This window comes from Pogoniulus pusillus, chromosome 16, assembly GCF_015220805.1.
Source record: "Pogoniulus pusillus isolate bPogPus1 chromosome 16, bPogPus1.pri, whole genome shotgun sequence".
Lineage (NCBI taxonomy): Eukaryota > Metazoa > Chordata > Aves > Piciformes > Lybiidae > Pogoniulus > Pogoniulus pusillus.
The window spans coordinates 13,437,895-13,459,993 of NC_087279.1; the positions used below are offsets into that span (position 1 = coordinate 13,437,895).

Below are 22,099 nucleotides of genomic sequence, written 5' to 3' on the forward strand. Positions count from 1 at the left end.
CCCCCATGACCCACGGAGTTGGAGGGAAAGCCGACTGGAGGGCGCGATAGCGTCCCGCAGAGCGGGCACCGACTTGGCGCCGCGGGGCAGGGCGCCACTTCCTGCGCCGGGGCGGGCCGCAGGGGCGGGCGGTGAGGGCGCGCTCCCGGCGCTGGACGTGCGCGGTCCGGTGGCCCCGGGGCGGCCCGGGGCGCGGTGTGCGCAGCGCGTAGAGTGCCTCATACAGCGTTTACCCTACTGTGCCGCGGCTTCTCCAGGGGTGCCGCAGGGGACAGGCCGTGACAGGACCGAGCGATCCCTCCCGCTGCCTGGCATGCTGCTCGTTCACGGCCAGAGCTCAGCCCCGCCCGTGTCTGGTACTCGCGGCGGAGCCAGGGTTAGGTCCTTGCCCTTTGAAATACGCGGGGATCGATGCCTCGTTCTTTCCCCTCTTTTCAGTCCAGTTATTGCACAGTTTTTTGCTTCCCAGTGGCACTTACTCTAAAAAGCGGCATCCCAGCGTTGCTGCAGAAACGCCGCGGCTGTACCACTCCGGTTTTACACCGCACAGACGCATAGAATTGCCTGAGTTGGAAGTGTTATAAATTGAGAATGACTCAAAATCAAAGTGTCCAGGTTACAAATTTATTCAATTAGGCAAGTAGAATATGAGCAAAGTTACAGCGCTGGACGACAGGGGAGTCACCGCTCCGCCAACTGCCGTGACAAGTCTCTTAATCAGCCTATATTTATACTATGTTGTCTGCGTTGTTCCGCCCTGCAAATTACATAAACCCATCCTTTCTGCGCATGTTCCTTCTTTTGGGTTAGGGTCTTCCTTCCCTTCTGGTGGTCGTTGAAGATGAAGTAAGCAGTCCTCCTCAGGTGTCCTCTGGTTAACCCGTCTCCATATATGGACTTCCTTTGGCTGGTTAATGTCCCGAATCCCACTTCTCAAAGCTTAGTCCTTGGAACATGACTGATTAATGTCCGAGTCCCACATGTGGCATGTTTTCTCTTATCTCAAAATTAAGGATGCACCTAAAGCTTAGTCCTTGGAATATGACTGATTAATGTCCCGAGTCCCACATATGGCATGTTCTTTCTTATCTCAAAATTAAGGATGTACCTAAAGTTTAGTCTTTGAAATACTTAGCAATTAGCTAGCTTATTCTTTGCACATTTCCATCTATAGCATGACCTCTAGGTTAGGCATATCTCCTGATTTGCAACAGCTGTATATACACTGCCGTTTGCAACTAAGCATGCTTAACATTCTATTAAAATATTTATTTATTGGATAATTACAATTACCTATTACAATTCTATTAAAATGTTTCCTTATTAAACAATTACGATCACCTATTACAATTCTATTAAAAATGTTTCTTTATTAAACAATTTACAATCACCTATTACAGAAGGGACCTCAAAGATCGTCCAGCTCAAACTCCCCACCCGCTCCCTGCCATGGGAGGTTGCACAGAGCCCCATCCAGCCTGGCCTTAACCTTTAGGGATGGGGCCTCCACCACCTCCTTGGGCGACCTGTTCCAGTGTTTCACCACCCTCACGGTGAAGAAGAATTCCTAACATCCAATCTGAATCTACCCACTTCTAGTTTTGCTCTATTCCCCCTATCACTACTTGGCATCCTAAGAAGTCCCACACTAGCTTTCTTGTAGCCCCCCTGAAAATACTGGAAGGACACTATAAGGTCGCCTTGGAGTCTTCTCCACTCCAGGCTGAATAACCCCAACTCAGCCTGTCTCCATAGGTATCACGTAAAGAGCAGCAGCACACAGTTGACCTTTGAGATAGATGCCTTGGCTTTTTGAGGCTGATGCTCCAATGCAGGCACCTTGGAAGTCGTATTTCTTCTTATCATGAATATTGATATCATGCTCTCTCTTCGTGTTTTTGTACATCTCTCAACCTTAAAGAGTTATTCTTGGAGCAGCTGTGAGTGTCAAGCCCACCCCCTGCCACCCCTGAAGCTTGCCAGCACCTTGCTATTTTAATTTCAGAAGAACACCGGATCTTTTGTCATTTCAGTCCCCCAGAAACTCAGAAGAAAGAATAATAAACCATAGATGCCTTCATAAATGTTAATTGATTTTCCTTTCATAGCCTGCAGAACAGAGTGTGATTTTGCTTTTAGAATAGTATTGCCCTCCTGTGGTCAAACAACAGCAAGTCCGGGAGCTATTGTCAAGGGTCTGCTGGCACGTCATTCAAACCTGCTTAATTGTTGTGTATGCATGCACAGTTTAGTGAAACGAAAGTCTTTTCTCAGATTACTTGCTCCTACTGTTCTGACTAGAGTTCACTGTTACAGGTTTAAACATCTAACCCGCTTCACCCTTTCAAGCTGTGATGGCTTTGGCTCATCACAATGATTCACCGGGTTTTACTCTGAAACGGAGACAAGATTTTCACATCAAAGTCTAGAGAGACTCAGCAAAAGTCACCTTCGTTACTCCCGAGGGTCTCAGGGTCTGCTACCCTACTGCAGGTCAGTTCAAAACCTACAATTGATTTTTGTGTGATGAGAGATTTTCGAGAAGCGCAGAAGGGGAAGCCTCTTGCACACAGTAAATTGCATGATCAAAGCCTGGATTATCTCATGTGGGCCCTGAAGGTGACTCACTAATACCATCATAAGACAATTTACTTCAAAACACCTACAATACTTAGCTAAGTTTTAGAGTTGTATAACACCGTGGGTTGTTGATTTGATATTTTGTCACTCCCTTTTTATTCTTTCTTCTGCCTTTCTTCCTAATCATTGGAACTTGGCTTGTCAGTTTGTACCAAGCTGGAATTTATCTGGCAGGATAATTGGATCTCCTAGCAAAATGTCACATTAAGTAGGAATTATGGATAATGGCCCTGTAAAACTAGTTAATGAAAAAAAATGTTTAATTGCTGCTTGAGTGATATTGATCAAACACAGTCATTCTACCTATGCTTTGTTATATTGGATACCACCATGACCTGCACAATACAGACAGGCCTGTGCCTGCTCATATGGGTGGGCATGAATTCAGAGAGATACTTCTGTAAACAGGAGATTGTATTTCTGTTGGACTCTGCTGGGAATGATCATTCTCTGTGGATAACAGAGAATGACTGAGGATAACAGTAATGACTGAGGCTTGTGTAGAGGTCTTGTATCCTACAACATGCCATTTTTTTATGGGCTCTTGAAACTAAGGATGATGGTCTGGAGCAGCAAGCCCTGTCCCTGCAGTCACAGAAGTGTGGGGAGAAGGGTCCCTTGGAGCTGCCTGCTCCACCCTCATGCTTGGCCGTGACTTTGCCTGGCCAGATCCTCAAAACCACATGGCATGAAGACCACAGCTCCTCTGAGTGGCCTAATCCAGTGCTGTGCCACCTGTTCTATAAAGAACACTTTAGTAATGCCCAATGTGAACATCCTGACGTGCATGTTGTGGCCATTGCTCCTTATACTTTCTACCATTACCAAGAAGGGTTCACCTCTGCTGTCTCTGTAACCAACTTCCAAGTAGTTGCTGCTCCTATTAGTTGGTTGCACCACATGGTTCCCAGCATGCCATGATACATGGGGATCCTGCTCCAACAGGAAAACTTCACACTTGTCCTTGCTGAGCATCATGAGGTTTCTGTTGGCCCTGGTCTTGAATTCATCACAGTTCCCCTTGAAGGTGGCTCCACTGTTTGATGTGTGGGCATTTCCCCCAGATCTGGCACTTTACCCTTCAGGTTGCTAATGAAGCCATAGGGTGGCATGAACCTCAACAGGGAGTCACACTCTATTACTAGCTGTCAGCTGGACCCTGAACTACTGTTTTCTACCCTCTGACCTTGGAGTAGTCAAGCTGTTTTCCAACAAGTCGATAACAGTGTGTTTGCTGAGCCCACACTTCTCATGAGAATGATGTCCAAAACTTTCCTAAAGTCAAGGCAGATTACATCTGCTGCTTTCCCCATAGCCTCTTGTCTCAGCCTAGAGGGCAGCTGTAATTGTCATCCTGTGACTGATTAATATTCCTGGCTCTTTCTCCTCTTATTTCATTTCCAGCTGAGGAGCTCATAATTTTTCACTGTTAATCCCAAAGAGCATGACCTTGTGTTTTGCAATGCTGAATTCCGACCCCTTTCTATTATTCCATTCCTTGAGGCTGGCAACTTCTCCTCTTCTCCAGAATACTGTGATCCTTCCCTGTATTTTAAGTGACTCTCAACTTTGATTGCAAGTTGACTCAGAATAGGGAGTTTGAGAAATCGCAGGATGAAACGAAGTAGACTTGGCATGGTCTTGGCTTCAGGGTAGTACTGTTCTGCATTGAGCTACAGAAGGATTTTGTAGTGAAAAATTTTTCTTCCCTCCAATCCCCAGTGCCTGGGAAAATCATTTCCAAAAGGTATATAGGGAGTGAAGGGAGTGTGACCTAGAAAAACTAGTAAGATGCATATGTCAAATCCAGTTAATTTTTTTGCTAATGATATTGATCTATATATAAAAAATGCTGAACAGAACACTTATCTTCCCTGTGCTTGGCCTTGGGCTACATTCCCCATCAAAGGCAAAGACACCCTGGTGAGAGGCTCCTGGAAAAGCTGGCAGCCCAAGGCTTGGAGAGGTGCACCCTTCGCTGGGTTAAAAACTGGCTGGATGAGCTGCACAGAGAGTGGTTGTGAATGATGCCGCATCCAATTGGTGTCCCCCAGGGATCAGTACTGGAACAGTTCTATTCGACATCTCTATGGATGACCTGGATGAGAGGATCGGGTCTGCCGCCAGTAAATTTGTGGATGACGCCAAGTTGGGAGGAAGAGTTGATCTCCTGGAGGGGAGGAAGTGCTTCAGAGGGACCTGAACAGGCTGGGTCAATGGGCTGAGGCCAGTGGTATGAGATTCAACAGGACCAAGTGCAGGGTTTTACACTTTGGCCACAATAACCCCATGCAGTGATACAGACTAGGGGTTGAGTGGCTGGAGAGCAGCCTGGCCAAGAGGGACCTGGGAGTGCTGGGTGACAGCCAGCTGGACGTGAGCCAGCAGTGTGCCCAGGTGGCACAGTGGCATGGTGGCACTCAAGGCCAGTGGCATCTTGGCCTGTATCAGGAATAGCATGGCCAGCAGGACTAGGGATGTCATTCTTCCCCTGCATTCACCACTGGTGAGGCCTCACCTCCAGCACTGTGTGCAACTCTGAGGCTCTCACTTCGAGAAGGATATTGAGGTGCTGGAGAGGGTCCAGAGGAGACCAACGAGACTGGGGAAGGGACTGGAGGGAAAGTCTTATGAGGAAAGGCTGAGGAAGCTGGGGTTGTTCAGCCTGAAGAAGAGGAGACTTAGAGGGGGCATTATCACTTTCTAAACCTACCTAAATGGAAGGTGTAGTCAGGTGGGAGTTAGGCTCTTCTCCCAGGCAACTTGTGACAGGACAAGGGGTCATGGCCTGAAGCTGCGCCAGGGGAGGTGATTAGGCACTGGAATGGACTGCCCAGGGAGGTGGTGGAGTCACCATCCCTGGAGGTCTTTAAGAAATGATTGGATGTGACACTTGGTGGCATGGTTGAGCTGATGTTGTGGTGTTAGGTCATAGGCTGGACTCGATGATCTCAGAGGTCTTTTCTAGTCTCAATGATTCTGTCTTATTACTGTGCACCACGGAAAAGAGATTGCCCCTCTCCACTTGACACCCACCCCTCCAATGTTTGTAGACATTGATCAGATCCCCTCTTAGCCTTCTCTTCTCTAGAGTAAACAGCCCCAGGTTTCTCAGCCTCTTCATAGAAAAGATGCTCAGACCCCTAATCATCCTTGTGGCTGGCTCTCCATTGGACTCTCTTCTTCTCTCCACCCTTCTCATCTCCATCTCCCTCCTTTCAGCACCACCTTCCCTTTCCCCCTTTATCTGCCCCTCTCCCACCCCACACAGCATTTCCTCTTTATTTTCCCCAAACCCAGAGCACCTGGGTTCTGTTGCAGTCTCCTCCCACCTCACCTGTGACCACTTTGCCCGCCCTCCCCACTCCTTTATAATCCACACCAGGAAAGACAGAAGCCCCAAGCTGTGCCCAACTGGGCAGAGGGATCCTCCTCCCGTTGTCGCTGGTGAGTGCCCATGATGTGCACTGGGTGAATGGGAGTGGGATCTAAAGGCCGGGGGGCCTGGTGGCCCCCCGGCTAGCTAGGAATAGGGTTGATAATCATTCGAACCTCAGTCATGGATGTTGGCTGAGCTTCTCTATGTTTAGCTACTTCTTTCTGCTCACTTGTAAAACTTGTAAAAATGACAGGAATGAATCTGTGAAATGTTTTGAGAAGCATTGAATTAGCATGGAGAGCATATCTGAGAGTCCCTAACAAGGAAAGGGGACTCTTTATATCAGAGTGCCTCTGTTATATCAGAGTGCCTAAAACTCTGTCTTGTTTTGTAACTAATTTAAAGCTAGCTTTAGTGAGTACCAGGTGAAATCCTGACTCTGCTAAGCCAGGTCAGGGTGCTAAATGACTATGATGTAGTTCAGAGTTTTACTTGACTAAGCTGCCTGACGGCCAGAGGTTTTTACAAGTTCTTCTCTCAAATCACATGTGTTTCTGTTTCAAACTGTGCAAACTTTCACGTGGACTAAGCAGTCTTAATTTCACACCATTATGACTGCAAGCTGAAGTTTTTCAGATACTCTGTGGGTTGGTTAGAAAATATATTGATTTGTCCTCGGGTGGGTAAAGGTATAAAGCTACTGCACAGGTCGTACCTCAAGTCTGTAAGTCTGTTTTTCAGCTCTCTTCTGCCCCCCATAAGATTCAGATGTTTGTGACTTAATATTTGTTGTGGTTACTCCTTTGGAATTTTAGGTGCTTAATGAAGACAACTAGACAAGATCTTCTCTTGGCTGTAGCCTGGGTAAAGCCTCTTGCCTAAATCCAGGCTGGCAAATGAAGTGCCATTCTCACTGGAAGAGATTTTCCTTTTCTGTAGGGTAGGGCTTGTTCCAAGGGGCCTGCTAACGTCAGTCCAAATGCATGTAGGGGAATTCTGATGGTTCATTCAACTACCTTAAAGTTAGCATTTTTCTACTGAAAATTTCATGTTGCCAATAGAGCAATCCAGTATAGCTTGTAATTGGTGTTTTCACAGCACACTACCCCTGGGAGGGAAGCCAGCCTGACAAGGAAGATGAGAACATGATAAACTTGAGTCCAACTTTTAATTAAGCATTTTAGAAAGACAAGTGCAGCTTGGTGTTTCATTCTCTGCTTCCATTCATTTCCTTTTCTTGCCCCTTCTCTCCCTTGTTCTGTAATTTATTGTATTTTGTCTCTACTTGAAGGGCTTTGATCTTATACAATGTATTTTTTATCTTCTAAAATATGGAAGTTGGATAGCTGGATTCTGACTACAGAGGAAAAAGTCTGTTCACTACAACAGAAAACTTTAAGTGGCAAAGAAAGCCACCAGGATGCTGTGTTGCATCAAGAAGGGCATCACCAGCAGAGATCGAGAAGTAATTGTCCTACTCTACTGAGTGCTGGTCATACTATACCTGGAGCCCTGTCTGCTATACAAGAAAGAACATGGATAGGCTGGAAAGTGTCCAAAGAAGTGCCACAAGACCGACCACGGGACTGGAAATGCTGCCATGCAAGGTGAGGCTGGGAGAGCTGGGCTTGTTCAGCCTGGAGAAGGCCAAGGGGAGACTTTACTGTCATGGACCAACACGTAAAGGGTGGCTACCAGGATGACAGAGACTCCGTTTTCACATGAAGTCCCATGGAGAAGACAAGGAGTGATGAGGAAAATTACTGCTGGGGACACTGCCATTGCAGTCCAGAAGAAAATGTTTCCCTGTGTGCACACTCAGACACTGGAATCATCTCCCAAGGGATGCAGTGGAGTCCTCTGCACCGGACAGTTTTAAGACTCAGCTTGAAAAGGTGCTGGGCCAGCTCATTTTGGCTCTGCTCTTGCCCAAAAAAAGTTGGACCAGATGATCCTTGGGGTCCCTTCTGGCCTGGAGTTCTCTGATACTTTTCTTGTTGAGTAAATCACTCATGAGAGCAACCTGTTTCTTTTCCCAAGGAACCCATGTATTGGAAAAGAGGACTCCTGGCTTTCTCACAGAGCTCAGTGTATTCTTGAAGAGAAAGTGTTCAGCCCCCATCCTGTGTTCCCCTTTACCCACCTGGAAGACCCTCTGTGCAGCTCTCTGGCCTGTGTCTGTGGTAGTTTGAGGCTGGGTGCTGCCTTTTAAGAAACCTCAAAGTTGCAGACCTCCAGGTGCTGGAGTGTCCAGGAGGTGCACTGGAAAGTGTAATCTTCTGTATTTCTTCTAACTCCTGCATCTCTATAAAACTGGCTGCAAAGTCAGATTCTTCTCTCCTCCTGGGAAGGACACCCAGGCTCTTATCTCCTGCAGAGGAGTGGAGGCCTGGTCAGCCTTGGCAATGCTGCCAGTTGGGCCTGGAGTTGTCGAGCTGAATTTTGTGCTGGTTTTGGTATGGGGTAGAGAGGCATGGTGGAGGGGGAAGCCATTTGAAAGCCTGTGTGTGTTGGCCTGAATCAAAGGGAGGTTTGTGTGAAGCGTGGCAGGGATATACTATGGATTTTTGTGCATTTTATATGCTTTTGCACTGCTGTGTGTAGTTGTGAATAGCTTTTCCCTTTGAACTTTCCAATCCTGTGTGTGAAGTGGTGTTCTTTTGCCCCTTTTGCAAGAGGTAAAAGAGCATCTGTATGGCATTAAACTGAACAGTCTGCCCCCCGTCAGTTACAGATGGGGGAGCACCACGAAAGGCTGTATTACCCTGCCTGTCCCTGAGCACCCACTTGTGTGCTTGGACCCTTTAGAGATGCCCAGTGGTGAGCTGGTCCATCCTAGCTGCAGACATTTTCTCCTTCACGAGCTCTGAGCGAGGCAGTGCAGTAATTTTATGCAAATCCATGTGCAGATTAAAAAATTAATCAAATTCTGAAATTTTCATTTAAAGAGATTTAGTCTTGAGAAATCCCCTGTCTAATCCTCCCAGAACAGTCACTTGGAATAAACCTTCCCTGCTTTGTTTTCCTCCTGGGTTCAGTGCATCTCCTGGAAAACTTTCTCAGAATGCTTTTGGGACCATCTGGAGCAGCAAGTTTGACTTTGAGTGGAGCTTGCCTGGCAAATTAAAGTTGATATATCAAATGATAGAAAAGATGTGTCAGTAAGTGGGAACAGGGGACTCAAAGGCAGTAACATCTGCTCTCTCCTACTTCACAGGTAAGCTCCCATGGTGATGCAGAGCAATGAAGGTGGGAAGCCTTGGTGAGCCTAGCAGTAATATGCCTTCCAAGGGGCCAGAAGAAAGTCATGTAGCAAGAAAAACGAGTAGCAGGAGGCACTGCTAAAACTTGCTGTGTTTGTTAGTTTACTGCTGTAACAAAGATATAATCTGTCTTTTAGAGCTGGAGCTTAAAACTATCCTCAGAACAATTGGGGTTTGATCCTGTGCCATCTCAAATCTTTTCCAAGCCCCTCAGGGATTTTGGAGTTGCCCCTGTACATGGTGGGCCAGTTGCCACTCACTGTTGCACTGGGGGACATCCAGAGGTGTCCCTGTGACATTAAAATAAACTAACTTGGACCCCTGAAGATCTCAGTTGTTTAGCCACCTCAGAGCACTGATGTACAGTATCCTCCAATCTCACTGCACCTGAAACACTCAGGATCTGTGACTGGGTTGGCCTACAACAAGCCCAATTACCCCAACTTCAAGAAAACCACAAGCACATGATGCAGATCTCTGAACAAACCTCTAACCGCAGCACCTGGAGTAGCTCAGCTCTGCCTGGCAATGGCAGACTGGCTCTAGAAGGGAATATTTTTCTGGCTTTCAAGTACCTGCCATGGAGTGAGGCACTGGCTCATTTTCCTCACTGCATGGGCATAGCTAGCTCACTTATTCACTGTTCTCCTCCCCAGCGTGGCTCCAAGTTTATGGCTCAGGCTATGCCCTGCTATGTCCATGCTTTTGGTCTCATGCCACAATCCAATTTACCTGGCAGCTTACCACATTTCTTCTCTGGTGCTGGATTGTTTTCTGTCTCCCTCTGACTTGGCTCTTAGCCTGTAGAATAGCTTTAATTAAAAAGTTAATGAAAGGTGATGCAAACGAGCACTTTGCCTGTATTTTATCACAGTCCAGCTCTTCTCCCTCCCTCTTTCCCAGAGATGGTGAAAATGAGGAGCTGGGATTTTGCTTTTTGTGGAGACTTAACAATAGAAAATTCTGCAGGCTTAGGAGGAGCCCTATGAAGAAAGTGCTTATAATGGTAATGCACGGAAACAAGTATGTAAATGGTGAACATCCTTCAGCAATGACAGCTGAGGAAGTTTTCATTTAAAGAGGATTAATCTAAAACCCTTGCAGTCCTCCTGCTCTCTTTGGACAGGCAATTCTTAGCATCACTTTCCTCCTAAGCTTGATGCAAACTTCTAGAAAATGTTCTGAGAGACTGTCTGTCCCCCAGCTCCAAATTATCCTGAGTAGAGACAAAGAGAAGGTGTCAAACCTGAGCCCTACCTCTGCCTGTATCATGTTACCTTATATCCCTATAGAAGAGGGCTTGTTTACACCTATGTGATTTCCCTGAGAAACAAAGATTAGTGGTGTAGTGGTGAAGCAGTAAGAGTCACATCGTCAACCCCTTCACCCAGCCTGGATTCCTCCCATCCAGCAGTGGGAAAAGACAGAGATGTGAGAATGTAATTTCCTCACAAGCAGTAAGCAGCAGCTAATTGTCAATTACACCACTTCTAGACCCACCATCTGTGGAGGTAGTCTGAGAGTTGCCATTGAGATTATTCTTCATCCCAGGGCTGCCTCGGTGTGGGGCAGTGTTTAATTCTCTCGGTCTTGTTCTTAAAGTCCCAGTGAAACAAGTAGGAGTTTTGCTTTATGTTGATATATGTGTAGCACTGATGTATAGCTGCTCCCTGATGACATTTAGTACTGGTGCCTGAGACTGCATAAATAAATGACATAAAAATGGACTTGTGGCATCATTAGCTGCACCCCCATTCCAAGGGGAGCCTTCAGCAAGCCTGTGTGTCTAATTGGAGCTGACAAAGAGCAGAATAACACATGGAGACCTCCAGAGCTAATGAATCTGTGCCAAATTCAGCTCTCTGTTGTACTGGTGTAAAGTTAGATAAGCTGTGCCTGCAGGGGGGGGTTATACCAGATTTACTTCATGTTTACACCTGTGTGCTGCAATCGGTGGCAGGCGGCATGCCCTAGGCTCCTTAGCGAGTGTCTTTCCATTGCTTCTGACTTCAGCAGACTCTGGATCTGGCCTCGATGGTTAAAATATAATCGGAGTCCAGAGTGCAGAAAACAGATTACATGCCTGCTATTGTAGTGCAATACTTTCCAGAGCAAGCATTAGCAGTATGTACACAAGTGCCAGATGAATTAAGCTGGCATTCCTGTTTTCAGCTCCAGTAGGAGAGGATTGCTTTTAAACAACTCACGCCTGCTGTGCCGTGTCTGGAGTTGGAGCTGAGTGGTGCTGCTGGGAGGACGCATGTGACAGAAGCCACAGTTGCAGGTCTGGTTGTTCTCAATTCCCCTGGTCATCAGGGTCAGCCGTGCACAAAACTATCAAGGCAGAGACAGAGCCTGTTAAAAGCTTTGGGCTCCATTTAAGCCTTTTTCTCCAACTACTTCTGCAAACTCTGTCTCACAGCTGAGGCGAGGTGACCTGGGCCGTGATGCACCTCTGTTTTTGTCACACCTTCCTTTGATTGCACTGTGCTGCCAGGTGAATCAGAGATCTGCTGGGAACAGAGATTCTAATCTCAGTTCCTAAGATGTGTACAGATGACTTCACTGGTGTTAGCTCTGTTACTCTGGCCCTCGTAAGAGGGCTAAGGCTTAAACTGCTGGCAGCACGAGCTGCTGTAAAGTTTAAGTCTAGCAGCTAAGTGGTCAGGGTGCCCTGTCTTTACTCTTAACTCTCCTTGAGATTGAAAAGCTGGGCCTTCCGACCAGTACCTAAAGGAACTGTAGATAGGTAGTTTAATCTGCCTTGGACTTGCTCTTAAAATGCTTCTCCTAGGAACTGAATCGTTTATGATCAGATTTGATGATCTTAAGGGTCTTTTCCAGCTTAAATGATTCTCAGATATTTTTTCCCCTGGCAAGCCAATGATTCTCCATACAGTTTTCAAGTCCCTTGCTCAATACATTTCAGAATGTGCCCAAGTTTCATTGCCTGAGAAGGTGCTTGTGTTGGTTTTTGCAGAGCCTTTGGGTCCTCACAGAAAAATAAGGCAAATTTAGCCCCAAAGGAGCTGTTGTAAAGCTTGTGTGGCTTAATGATTAACACCTTGCAATGCTATGGGAGTGTTAGGATAAAGAGACCTCTGGACTCCTCAGCTCTCCTAAGAGAAGCCAGCCCTGTGCTGAAGCACATCAGTTCACTGGAGAGAGGAATGACTCTCTCAGGTAATTTGAAGGAGTCTATGATCAAGTGTGCTGCCCAGGCTGCTTCAGCTTCCTGGCACCCTGCCTTCATTGCCTGCACCATAATCGCCGTGAGCGGGAGAGATGCAGATCACAAAGATCTTTGATCTTGGGAAACCAGCAGTGAACTTGCTGCCAGTTAACAGAAGGAAGGAGAAATGCTGGGAGGGAATAGATGCATGTGTGCTGGCAGGGGCTGCCTTTCCTTTGTCAAGACAAGTGTCTGCCCTTGAGCAGTTGAGATCTTTCGGTCTGCAAGCAGATCTGTTGCATATAATGCTAATACTCAGCAGAGACTAGCTCAAATGGGCTTTCACAGACACAGCTGGCAACTTTGTCTGGATCTGATCTCTTATTTGGGCTCTGGATGTGGTTTTAATGGATAATGAGAGGACTAAAAAATAAAGGCAAATGAAGCCTTGTGTTAATTTGCTGTTTGGTGGGGAAACCTCATTATCTGTTTCTCTCTGGCCACTAGCAGCAAGGGATCAGGCAGCCAGCAAGCCTGTTGTTTCTCCTAAGTTCATGCCTGATGTTGCAGGGACACATGGAGCAATGCACAGCCAGAGAATGAGATCAGTATTTGGCTAGCATGAGGGAGTTAATGTAGTGAAAAGCTGTTCCACTCAGACACTCTGCTCCCTCCAGGACAGAGAGCAGCTTCCACGCTTTGGAAAGGTGTCAAACACTGATCAAATAGAGATGACGGCTTGCCGGTGGCAAAGCTGCAGTGATGGAGGAGCTGACTGGCAGGGCTCATCTTCCCCGCAGGAGGCAATGGGATTGCAGGACCACAAGTTGACAGTTTGAACGCAACACTGTCCTTCCACTCCTCCTGCCTTGGGGAGGGGTGTGAAAATGCTGTTGGTATGGCACCTTAGTTTAGAAGAAGCAGGAGCTAGAGCTCCACGGTTCATGTTTTGTCCTCCCTGCTCCTTCTGTAGCAAGCCTGTTTCTGCTGGTAGTGAAAAACGTCAACTTTGCTTTGCAGGCTGCCCCAGCTGCCGAGGCCTGGCTGGCACTGGCAGTGTGCAAGGCCACCCCACCGAGCAGGCTCAGCATGTCCCTCCGCGAGCACGCAGTGGCCCTCTTCCGCTGTGCGGTGGGCACCGTCCGGCCAGCTCCCATGCTGAAGAGGGCTGTGAAGCTCCAGGGAGATGGGGAGCCCCAGCTTCTGGTGAAGGGACAAGCCTTCCCAGTGAAGAGGAACGTGTACCTGGTGGGTTTTGGCAAAGCTGTGCTGGGGATGGCCGCGGCAGCAGAAGAGATCCTGGGAGACCACTTGATCCGAGGGATCATCAATGTGCCGATGGGCATCCAGGAGAGCCTGCGGCAAGCGGGAATGCGGTAAGGGGGCTGTGGCTGGACAGTCTTAAGGGGGATAGGCTGCCACATTTAACCTCTGTGCGATGTTGCTTTGAACCCCTTCAGTCAGTTCTAGCTATCCTTGCTCTAGTGCCCACCTTTTCCACCCCACTACTCTGTTGTTTAACCTCCATCACATCCCAGTGGCACCAGTGACACAGCCCATCTCTTGCACTGGCTGCACTGCTTCTCTAGCCCTGGGAGAAACACCTCCCTGCCCTGGTCACTCGCTGTATGCCTTTAGCATGCCAGGCTTGTTTCTCTGCTGAGTGACAGCCTGGGTGGCTGTGGAGGTGCATGTGTCAGTGGCACAATTGTCTCTCTTACCTCACCAGGGAGATGCTCCTGAAGCCACACAGCAAAATCCAGGTGATCGAAGGTGCCAAGAACAACCTCCCAGACCAAGAGGCTCTGAAGGGAGCAGCAGCCATCCAGCAGCTGGCTGAGGGCCTGACTGCAGATGACTTGCTCCTGGTGCTCATCTCAGGTAATGTGAGCAGGCTGTACTGAGGGCCCCTCCAGCTGCCTGTCCACATGTGACTGTGCAGCAGGGGAGTGCTGGGCCTTGCCAGCCCTTTCAGCACCCCTGTGATTTTTCCTCTCCCTTCTCCTGCAAGCCTTTATTCAGGGAGGCAGCAGGAAGAGGACACAGGGCTATGTGGTGCTGTAGTGAATGGTCTGCCTTCCAGCACTGCAGAGAGGCCGAGCTATGTAGGCTGGGTGCCACACTGTGAGATGGTACCTCTGAGCACAACCTGACAGCTGCTCTCATCCCTTGGCGAGGACATGCTTCTTTCTAGCCCCTCCTGACATTTGGGGATGTAGACTTAGAGAAGCAAGCACATGGTAGTCTTGCATGCTCCCAATTTCTGCAGGGGTGTGATTCTGTAAGATGATATTAAGGACTCCCAGGACTTTTCTGCTTCCTTGCTGCTGGAAATGAGGCCCTTATGTTCCAACACAGTGAACTGCACACCTGGCAGGGTCAGGTGTGAACACCCCCAGGCCCTGGCTGCTGGGCTGTCAAGCTGGCCCCAGAGGCAGGGCTGTGCAAGGAAGGTGGATGTCGTGCATCAGGAGGGATGCAGTGGCCTGAGCTCAGCCTGGCAAGTAGGTGTTGCAGGGCAAAAAGCATGCAAGTGCTTGGCACAGCGCTGTAGAAGCCGCTTGGTCTTCTCTACTTAGTGGTTTTTTCCCTGGCTCCACTGCTGCTGCTGCAGCCTGATCTGGTGCAGAGGAAGTAGTGCTGTTAGCCAAACACCCAAGTGGCTGGCATCTAGCTCCAATTGCTGGGGATTCCCCTGGGTTTCCTCCTATCCTTTGGCTATGGGAATCTCTAAGAGACTCCTCAGCCCTTCAGGGAGCCTGTACAGAATCTCCTTGCGGCTGCAGCTCCCTATGCATGTGGACTCCCACACAGCAGCCGGTCCCTGACTGCTCCTGCCTCTCAGCTAGATCCCTGGCTATTGACTGAAACACAGACATTTGCATTTGTTTTTCTTGCTCATCATGTTTTATTGATGCTGATTTGTCTCAAATCTTGGAGCAGGCTTTGCCTTTTGACAGTAGCTTTCAGATATTCTCTGCATGACCACTCTCTGCTCAGATCTTGTTCCTTCCTACTCTGTATTTTCCATCCTTTCCACTTTTCCTTTATAACCTTTTTTCTTGCCACCTTTTCCACACTTCCAACGCCCACCTCTGTCAGACAGGATTCCCAGCCATGAGACTATCACCCTGCACCCTGGGTGTGCTTTTTCTTTTGTATTACTCTCTTCCCTTCCTTTCCTCCCAGGCCTAGATGAGTGCAGTTCAGCAGTTTTCTCTTGCTGCAGCCATAGCTGATGTTTTTACACACTGGCCTGGATAAATAGGGCCAGGAAAGCAGGTAGTGTGTCCATCCACTTGGTACTGACTGCTGTGTAAGTCGTGGAGCCTGTGCTGTCTGCTCACCCATCCAGGTAGCCCTTGCAAATCAGTGTAGTAGCACTCATAGTACACTAGTAAGCTGATGGAGTGGGGATAGCACCTGCTGGCCCTTCCCTGCCATCCCCACAACACTACAGGCACGCAATTCCCTGATCTGGTGAGGTTTACACAGCCCAAGTGAAGTGTAGCTGACTGCAGACTGGGCATGGCAGCAATGATTAAAACTCACTGCTGAGGAAGCCTGAGTTCTCCAGAGACGTTAGCATAGTTCCCCAACCACCCCTGCCTTCCTACTGAGCGCTGGTGAGGGAAGAGGAAAGGCTCAAGCACCAAACAGCTTTTTTTTCCCCCTCCTGTCCTACTTTTCCTGCTGTCCTTGCCATCTCTTCTGCATCTTAGGGGGTGGATCCGCCCTTCTGCCTGCTCCTATCCCTCCCATCGTTCTTGAAGAGAAGGAGAAACTCACAAAGATGCTGGCTTCCCAAGGAGCTGCCATACAGGAGCTGAACACCGTCCGGAAGGCTCTGTCTGTGCTGAAGGGTGGAGGGCTGGCCCGGATCGCATATCCTGCACAGGTACCCGAGGGGAAGCTCCTGCTTGTCCAAAGACCACCCATCCACCCTCAAAACAGGGGCTTAGTCAACCCACCTAAGTGTGCTTGCAGGGCTTTATCTTACTGGCTGAACAACCTCTCCACACTGTTTTGGGAATCTGTGGCTCAGATTTCATGGAGGATCCAAACTCTCAGGGAGTCAGAGGTGAAAGTCTGAGGAATTCAGACTATGCAGATGATGTCTGTCCCATCACACTACTCTCAGCACAGCTCAGGCCTCCCCCAGCAGGCACGTCCAATGCGCTGGTGCTCCACCACAGCGCTTTTGAAGCTGGTTCTGACCCTTGGCTCCCCTGGGGACTGTTCTCAATGTGCACCATCACTGAACCCACACCAGGTAACCAGACTGACAAGTGCAGTGGCTACATCTGCCACTGTCATGGTGCAGCATCAAAGGACATTTTAGCTTTGTGAGTTCAAGAAGGGCAAGGTCCTGACCTTAAAACAAAAATGAGCTAAGATCTGCCCCTGGTGGTGCAGGTCTAACTTGGAGCAGAGCTTACACTGGGGGTCTTGAATGGTCACCTGTCTCTGCCTCCCATAATAATCTGCAGGCACTTCTCTTGGTAGGTGGTAAGCCTCATCCTTTCTGATGTGATCGGTGACCCCTTGGACATCATAGCAAGTGGGCCCACTGCTGCCAGCTCCCACAGCATCCAAGACTGCCTTCAGATACTGACCAAATACAACCTGCTGCACAGCCTGCCCAAGTCAGTGGAAACAGTCCTGTCCAGGTCTCCCACCAAGGCCACTGCTCCAGAAGACTACTCCCACGTCTGCAACATCATCATCGGATCAAACACTCTGGCTTTAGATGAGGCCAAATGCCAAGCTGAGGGCCTGGGCTACACAACTCTGATTCTGAGCACAGCAGTCCGTGGGGAGGTTGGCCATGTTGCCATGCTGTACTGCCAGCTGATCCAGCTGCTCCACCTTGGTTTCACTGGCCTCGGAGAAGGGCCCCTGAGTGATGGGGTCAGGAGAAACCTCCTGCAGCTGGCAGCAGAGCTAGAGATCCCTGGTTTGGACCTTGCTGAGTTCCTGCAGGTCCTGAGAGGATTAGGGCCCAGAAGACCAGTCTGCATCCTGGCCGGCGGAGAAACCACGGTTCAGCTTCAAGGAACTGGCAAGGGAGGTAGGAACCAGGAACTGGCCCTGCGTGTGGCACTGAGGCTGTACAAGGCATGGGCCATGGAGACCAGCAGCCCCCCAGGGCACTGTGAGATCATCTTTCTTAGTGGGGGAACAGATGGGCAAGATGGGCCAACGGAAGCAGCAGGAGCCTTCTGCAGCCCAGAGCTGGTGGGTGAGGCACTGCAGGAGGGCCTTGATGTGGAGGCCTTTCTCAGCAATAATGACTCCTATACGTTCTTCAGCCAGTTCCGAGATGGGCATCACCTCCTGGTGACAGGCTTGACTGGCACCAATGTCATGGACATCCAGGCTATTTTAATTAGAGACACAGAGAGATCATGAGAGCAACCTCTGCAGATACCCAGATGCTTTTAACAGGACCAGGGATAAATGGAAGCATCAATAAATACTGCAGACAAATGTAACCTGGTCACATTAGGACCCTGGGGTCCTACTATCTTTGACAGAAAGAATCCACTAATTAGACACGAGTGGATATCCACAGCAAAAGCAAGCACTTGTAACTGATCAGAGGAAGGTAAGAGGGCACATTACAGACACAAAGGCCAAATTTGACATTTCTGCCGAGAGCTGCCACTCTTGTAACCATTTCAACTACAGTTAAAAGACCACAGGGAAACCTGAGGAGACACAGAGACCCCAAGCCCAGCATGATGCACACCCAGCAAAGGGGCACATGGGCCAAGAGATGTATTTGATACTGGACAGACAATAAAAAAGCAGTGCACAGTGACAGTGTCACAGAGTGTGATATACCTGCACTGTACAGCATAAGGAAGGGGACAATTAAGGTGCAGTGGCAAACCAGCTGAGTGAAGGCCTTTTCCTCCAGCCTCCTTCCCCCTCCGCAGGGCATCTTCTTTGCTGATACCAGATGTGAGAGCCTCCATGCCAGCAGCGTGTATGTGACCAGTTTTCATGGTGTTGTTTTCCAGCTGCCTAGCAAAGAGTTGTGCATTCAGCCTGAGCCACTGACCTTTCTTCTGTGCTGAGGCAGAAGTCGCTGTCACTCTGATTAACTCTGCTAATTCCACAGAACAAAAGGCAAGGAAACCTTCATGCTCGTTTCTCCTGACCCACGCTGCTGAGCTGATCAAAGGGCAAAACTGCTGGAGCTGCATGTCGACAGGGAGCTGCTCCTCCACATGTATAAGGACGTGGTGGTTATTGCAATTTCATCACCTACTGCAGTGCAGGATGGGGGAGAGCAGAGATGAGCTGCATTTACCAGGACGCGGAGCCCACGGTGGGGCTGGATTTCAGAAGGGCTCTGCCTGTAGCAACAGGCACAGTGATGGTTTTGGCTGGATATTCAAAAGACTTCAGCTCAGCAGCCAGTATGACCCAACATGTCCAACTCCTTTTGAATATCTGCCTGTTGGTTGCAGAGCCTAAGTGGGAGCTGAGCGCCTTTGAAAATCCAGCTCTGATTTAATAGGCCACACTTATTCAGACAAACAGGCAGAGCAGCCTGCTCCGTGTGGCTGATCTCATCTTGTGACATAAATACACTGTCCTGCCAACACCCCGAGTCGTGGTGTCTCACTGAGCAGGCGTTCTACGCCCTGCTCCAGAATGGATTGGAGGGTGGATTTCTGAGGAGATGTGACACCTCCTGCGTCGATTTCAAAGCCGGTATGTAACAATTAGGCATATCAGCAAGACCATCACGGGGCCCAGTACTGATGCCAGACTGGCAGCTTGACTGCCTGGGCCACAGCCCAGGCATAGCATCAAGGCAAAGCCTGGGGATTTCAAAACGCTGGTGTTGCCCCAGTCGTTTAAACTCATCCACACATCTTATTTGTCCTCTGAGTCTGAAGGTCTTCTGTAACATGCCTGAACTTGCTCACTCTGGCAAACAGCTTAGAGATCTGCTGGGGAAAACCTGCCAAGCTTTGTCAAGCTCGCCATGCCCCTGTAATGTCAGGTGGCAGTTGTGCAGGAGAAGGTCTGTGCCATGCATTTTTCTCTGGAGGCTGCTGGCAGGTTGCCTCTGCCATGCCAGGCGTGCCAGCACTGTGGGGACACCGACACGCGCAGTGATACAGCCAAAAAGTGTGGGATGTGGCCAGGATATCTGTCCAAGGCTGGCTCCAAATGGTTGCTAATGCTGGCTGTCCAGTTCTGCTCCGGTGAAATCCAGAGTGACTCCAATTTCAGTCTGGCTTCTCCTGGGAAAATGCCTCCCACGTGTACCTTGAGCAGTGTCCTTGCTTTCTAAACAGTGGCTTTTTACTAACAATTAAAGAGGCATTGGGGTGGATAGAAGAATAATAAATGGCTTGTTGAAAGGATGGAGCTGTTTGAAGTGCACTTTACATCTCCATTTGCTTGCCCTCCATATATGGTTTATGTTTTTGTCCCTTCTTTTCTAGTGAGGAGATAACAGGACAAGGAGGTTGACCAAGGACACCCCAGTTATAGAAACACTTTTCCTCTTCTGATGCTTCTACCTGGGTAGATAGAAGCTCCATTTCTGAAGGGTTGCTCAGGTGGACCTTGTGTATCTTCTGCCTAGGAAGAAAAGGAGTTTTGGAGCATGTGCACCCCTTATGTACAAGGCATTGTGTTTTTCCTCTGGACAGTGCTTGTCACTGAACTGCCTGTTAGTTCTCCTCCCCAGAGCCCACTCCCTCTGACCTGCAGCCCTTCACTGACAGTGAAGAACCCTGTGTGTGAGCCAGCACACGATTTGGGCTGCACCGAGTTTTGCAAGGATTGGAGAGAGCAGGTGCGTCTAAAGCTGCCACAGCATCGCTTACCTGCCGAGCAACGAACTACCTCTGGGCTGCAGAGCCTGCCAGGAGCCATGGCTTTTCCTCTGGGAACTTGAGTGAGTCACCGCAGCTGCGCAGGGCTTTGCAGCTTGCCTGCACTGTCCTGCATGGCATGTTAGCGTCATGTGAGTCCACCTGGGCAGGGGAAGAAACCCAGAATATGACTGTGGTCATACCAAGTGATCCCAGTGTGCAGGCTACACTGGGACCAGCTCTGTGCCGTCCTGGCTCCAGGGTGCTTGTGCCTAAGAAAAGAAATCACAAATAGAGTGAGCATAGCAAAAGATGCTTAGTTTTGAAGCTCACAGTTCCTTCCCTTTTCAAGGGGAAAATTGTACCAGCAAGGAGTGAGACAGGTGGAGATGGCCAACAGCTCCCTGGCCACATCCCTGCCCTTGGGCAGGGAACACAGGGCCAGCCCTTGGGAAAAGCACATTCAGCCACTGGGCCAGGGAGTGGGTGAGCAAAGCCCAGGTGTGTTTGGGGTTGATCTGCTCTCCCAAGTGGGCTGCTTGTAGACAAACCAGTGCTAATGGCCAGGAGAAGCAACAGCCTTATTAACAGCACGAGCTCTTGGCAGTAAATTAAAAATCTTGGCTGCCACCCTTGGCTCTGCTCTTGCCTCTTAGGAGACATTAATATCACAGCTCCCCAGCATTCCCATTATCACTTCATTAAGGATCCAATAACGATAAATGTGGATGGTTTTATTTTGCACGGAGCCTGATTAATGGCTAATCTTTCAGTAGGTGTTAATGGGGCCCTTCCTTCACGGAGGGCTCGGACAGGGGCTGCCTTTCATCTCTGCCACACGCCAGGTAATTGTCACTGCTTTCGCTAATGTGACAGATTTAATGCAAACCTTGAAAGAGCTGCTGAGGCCTCTTGAGAAACTTCAACGAGCACTGTACTTGGGGCATCCCTGGCTGTCGTGGCTGTTCCCCAGCTCCTTCCTTGTCCTTCTTCTTTGCCCTCCTCCATTCTGCTGGCAGCACTTCCTTCCAGTGTGTGCACCCAAATCCTGCCAGAGGCTGCTGCCCATCTCCCGGGATAGTGACAGGCAAAGTGGATTTCTCCAGGCGTCAGCCCATCAGTGCAGCCACCAGGGCTCTCCGTAGCAGAACCAGGCTCATGCTTGCTAGGGGATGCAGTGCAAGGAGTGGGGTATGTGCTCCAAAGCAGCTTGGTATGCCACACCTGCGCCTGAAGATTACTAGGGAGCCCAGAATGCTGAACAGAGCCCGGGATGCAGAAGAGAGCCCAGGCTGAGGCCAGCAGCCCTCCTCCAGCACCCCAGGGGGTAGGTATGGTGGCTCCTCTGAGGCCAGCTGTGGCACAGGGGCTGTTCTCCGCCGCAGGACCCCGGCGTATTGCACGGCTTCAATCCCTATATGAAGTGGGATGTATAATCACATAGGAATAAAAAGCCATACAAGACAGCAGGCTGTGAGTTGCTCTGTGCTGGCAAGGTGAAGGGCCAGGCCCTCTGCAGTGGCTGCAATGGACACCACTGGGATAGGGCTAGGCCCTAGGGAGCCCCCAGGAAGCCCCCCCAGCCCCTGTGTAGGGTCTATGGGGAGACAGAGGAGCCTTGCATCAAACAGAAGAGAGGTGATTCTGTTGGGAGAAAGCGTGGGAGGCCTCAGAGCCGCTGGAGAGGGAGCCCTGTGGGATGTCAGCACTTGCTCCCAGCTCTCCCAGCTAACAGGGGCCTCCCACCCGAGGTCCCCCTTGGAACTGAAACAAGACTTGCCATGGGGTACTCAGACCTCCC

General features: G+C 49.4%; 1 protein-coding gene and 2 long non-coding RNA genes across 3 annotated transcripts; 2 read left to right on the top strand and 1 right to left on the bottom strand.

Annotated features, from left to right (window-relative positions):
- The first annotated feature begins 6,030 nt into the window (after positions 1-6,030).
- Positions 6,031-10,493, top strand: LOC135182467 (uncharacterized). Its single transcript, XR_010305223.1, has 3 exons — positions 6,031-6,087; positions 7,358-7,626; positions 9,237-10,493. It is a non-coding gene; the product is annotated as an uncharacterized LOC135182467 (long non-coding RNA).
- A 210-nt stretch (positions 10,494-10,703) lies between these two features.
- Positions 10,704-19,842, top strand: GLYCTK (glycerate kinase). The gene is made up of 5 exons (XM_064156596.1): positions 10,704-11,566; positions 13,475-13,830; positions 14,184-14,335; positions 16,177-16,352; positions 16,961-19,842. The coding sequence occupies exons 2-5, from the start codon at positions 13,544-13,546 to the stop codon at positions 17,864-17,866; spliced, it is 1,521 nt and encodes a 506-aa protein (XP_064012666.1). The 5' UTR covers positions 10,704-11,566; positions 13,475-13,543; the 3' UTR covers positions 17,867-19,842.
- On the bottom strand, positions 15,339-20,566 carry LOC135182468 (uncharacterized). Its single transcript, XR_010305224.1, has 2 exons — positions 20,311-20,566; positions 15,339-20,062 (listed from the first exon to the last, which is right to left on the bottom strand). It is a non-coding gene; the product is annotated as an uncharacterized LOC135182468 (long non-coding RNA).
- Positions 20,567-22,099: the final 1,533 nt, after the last annotated feature.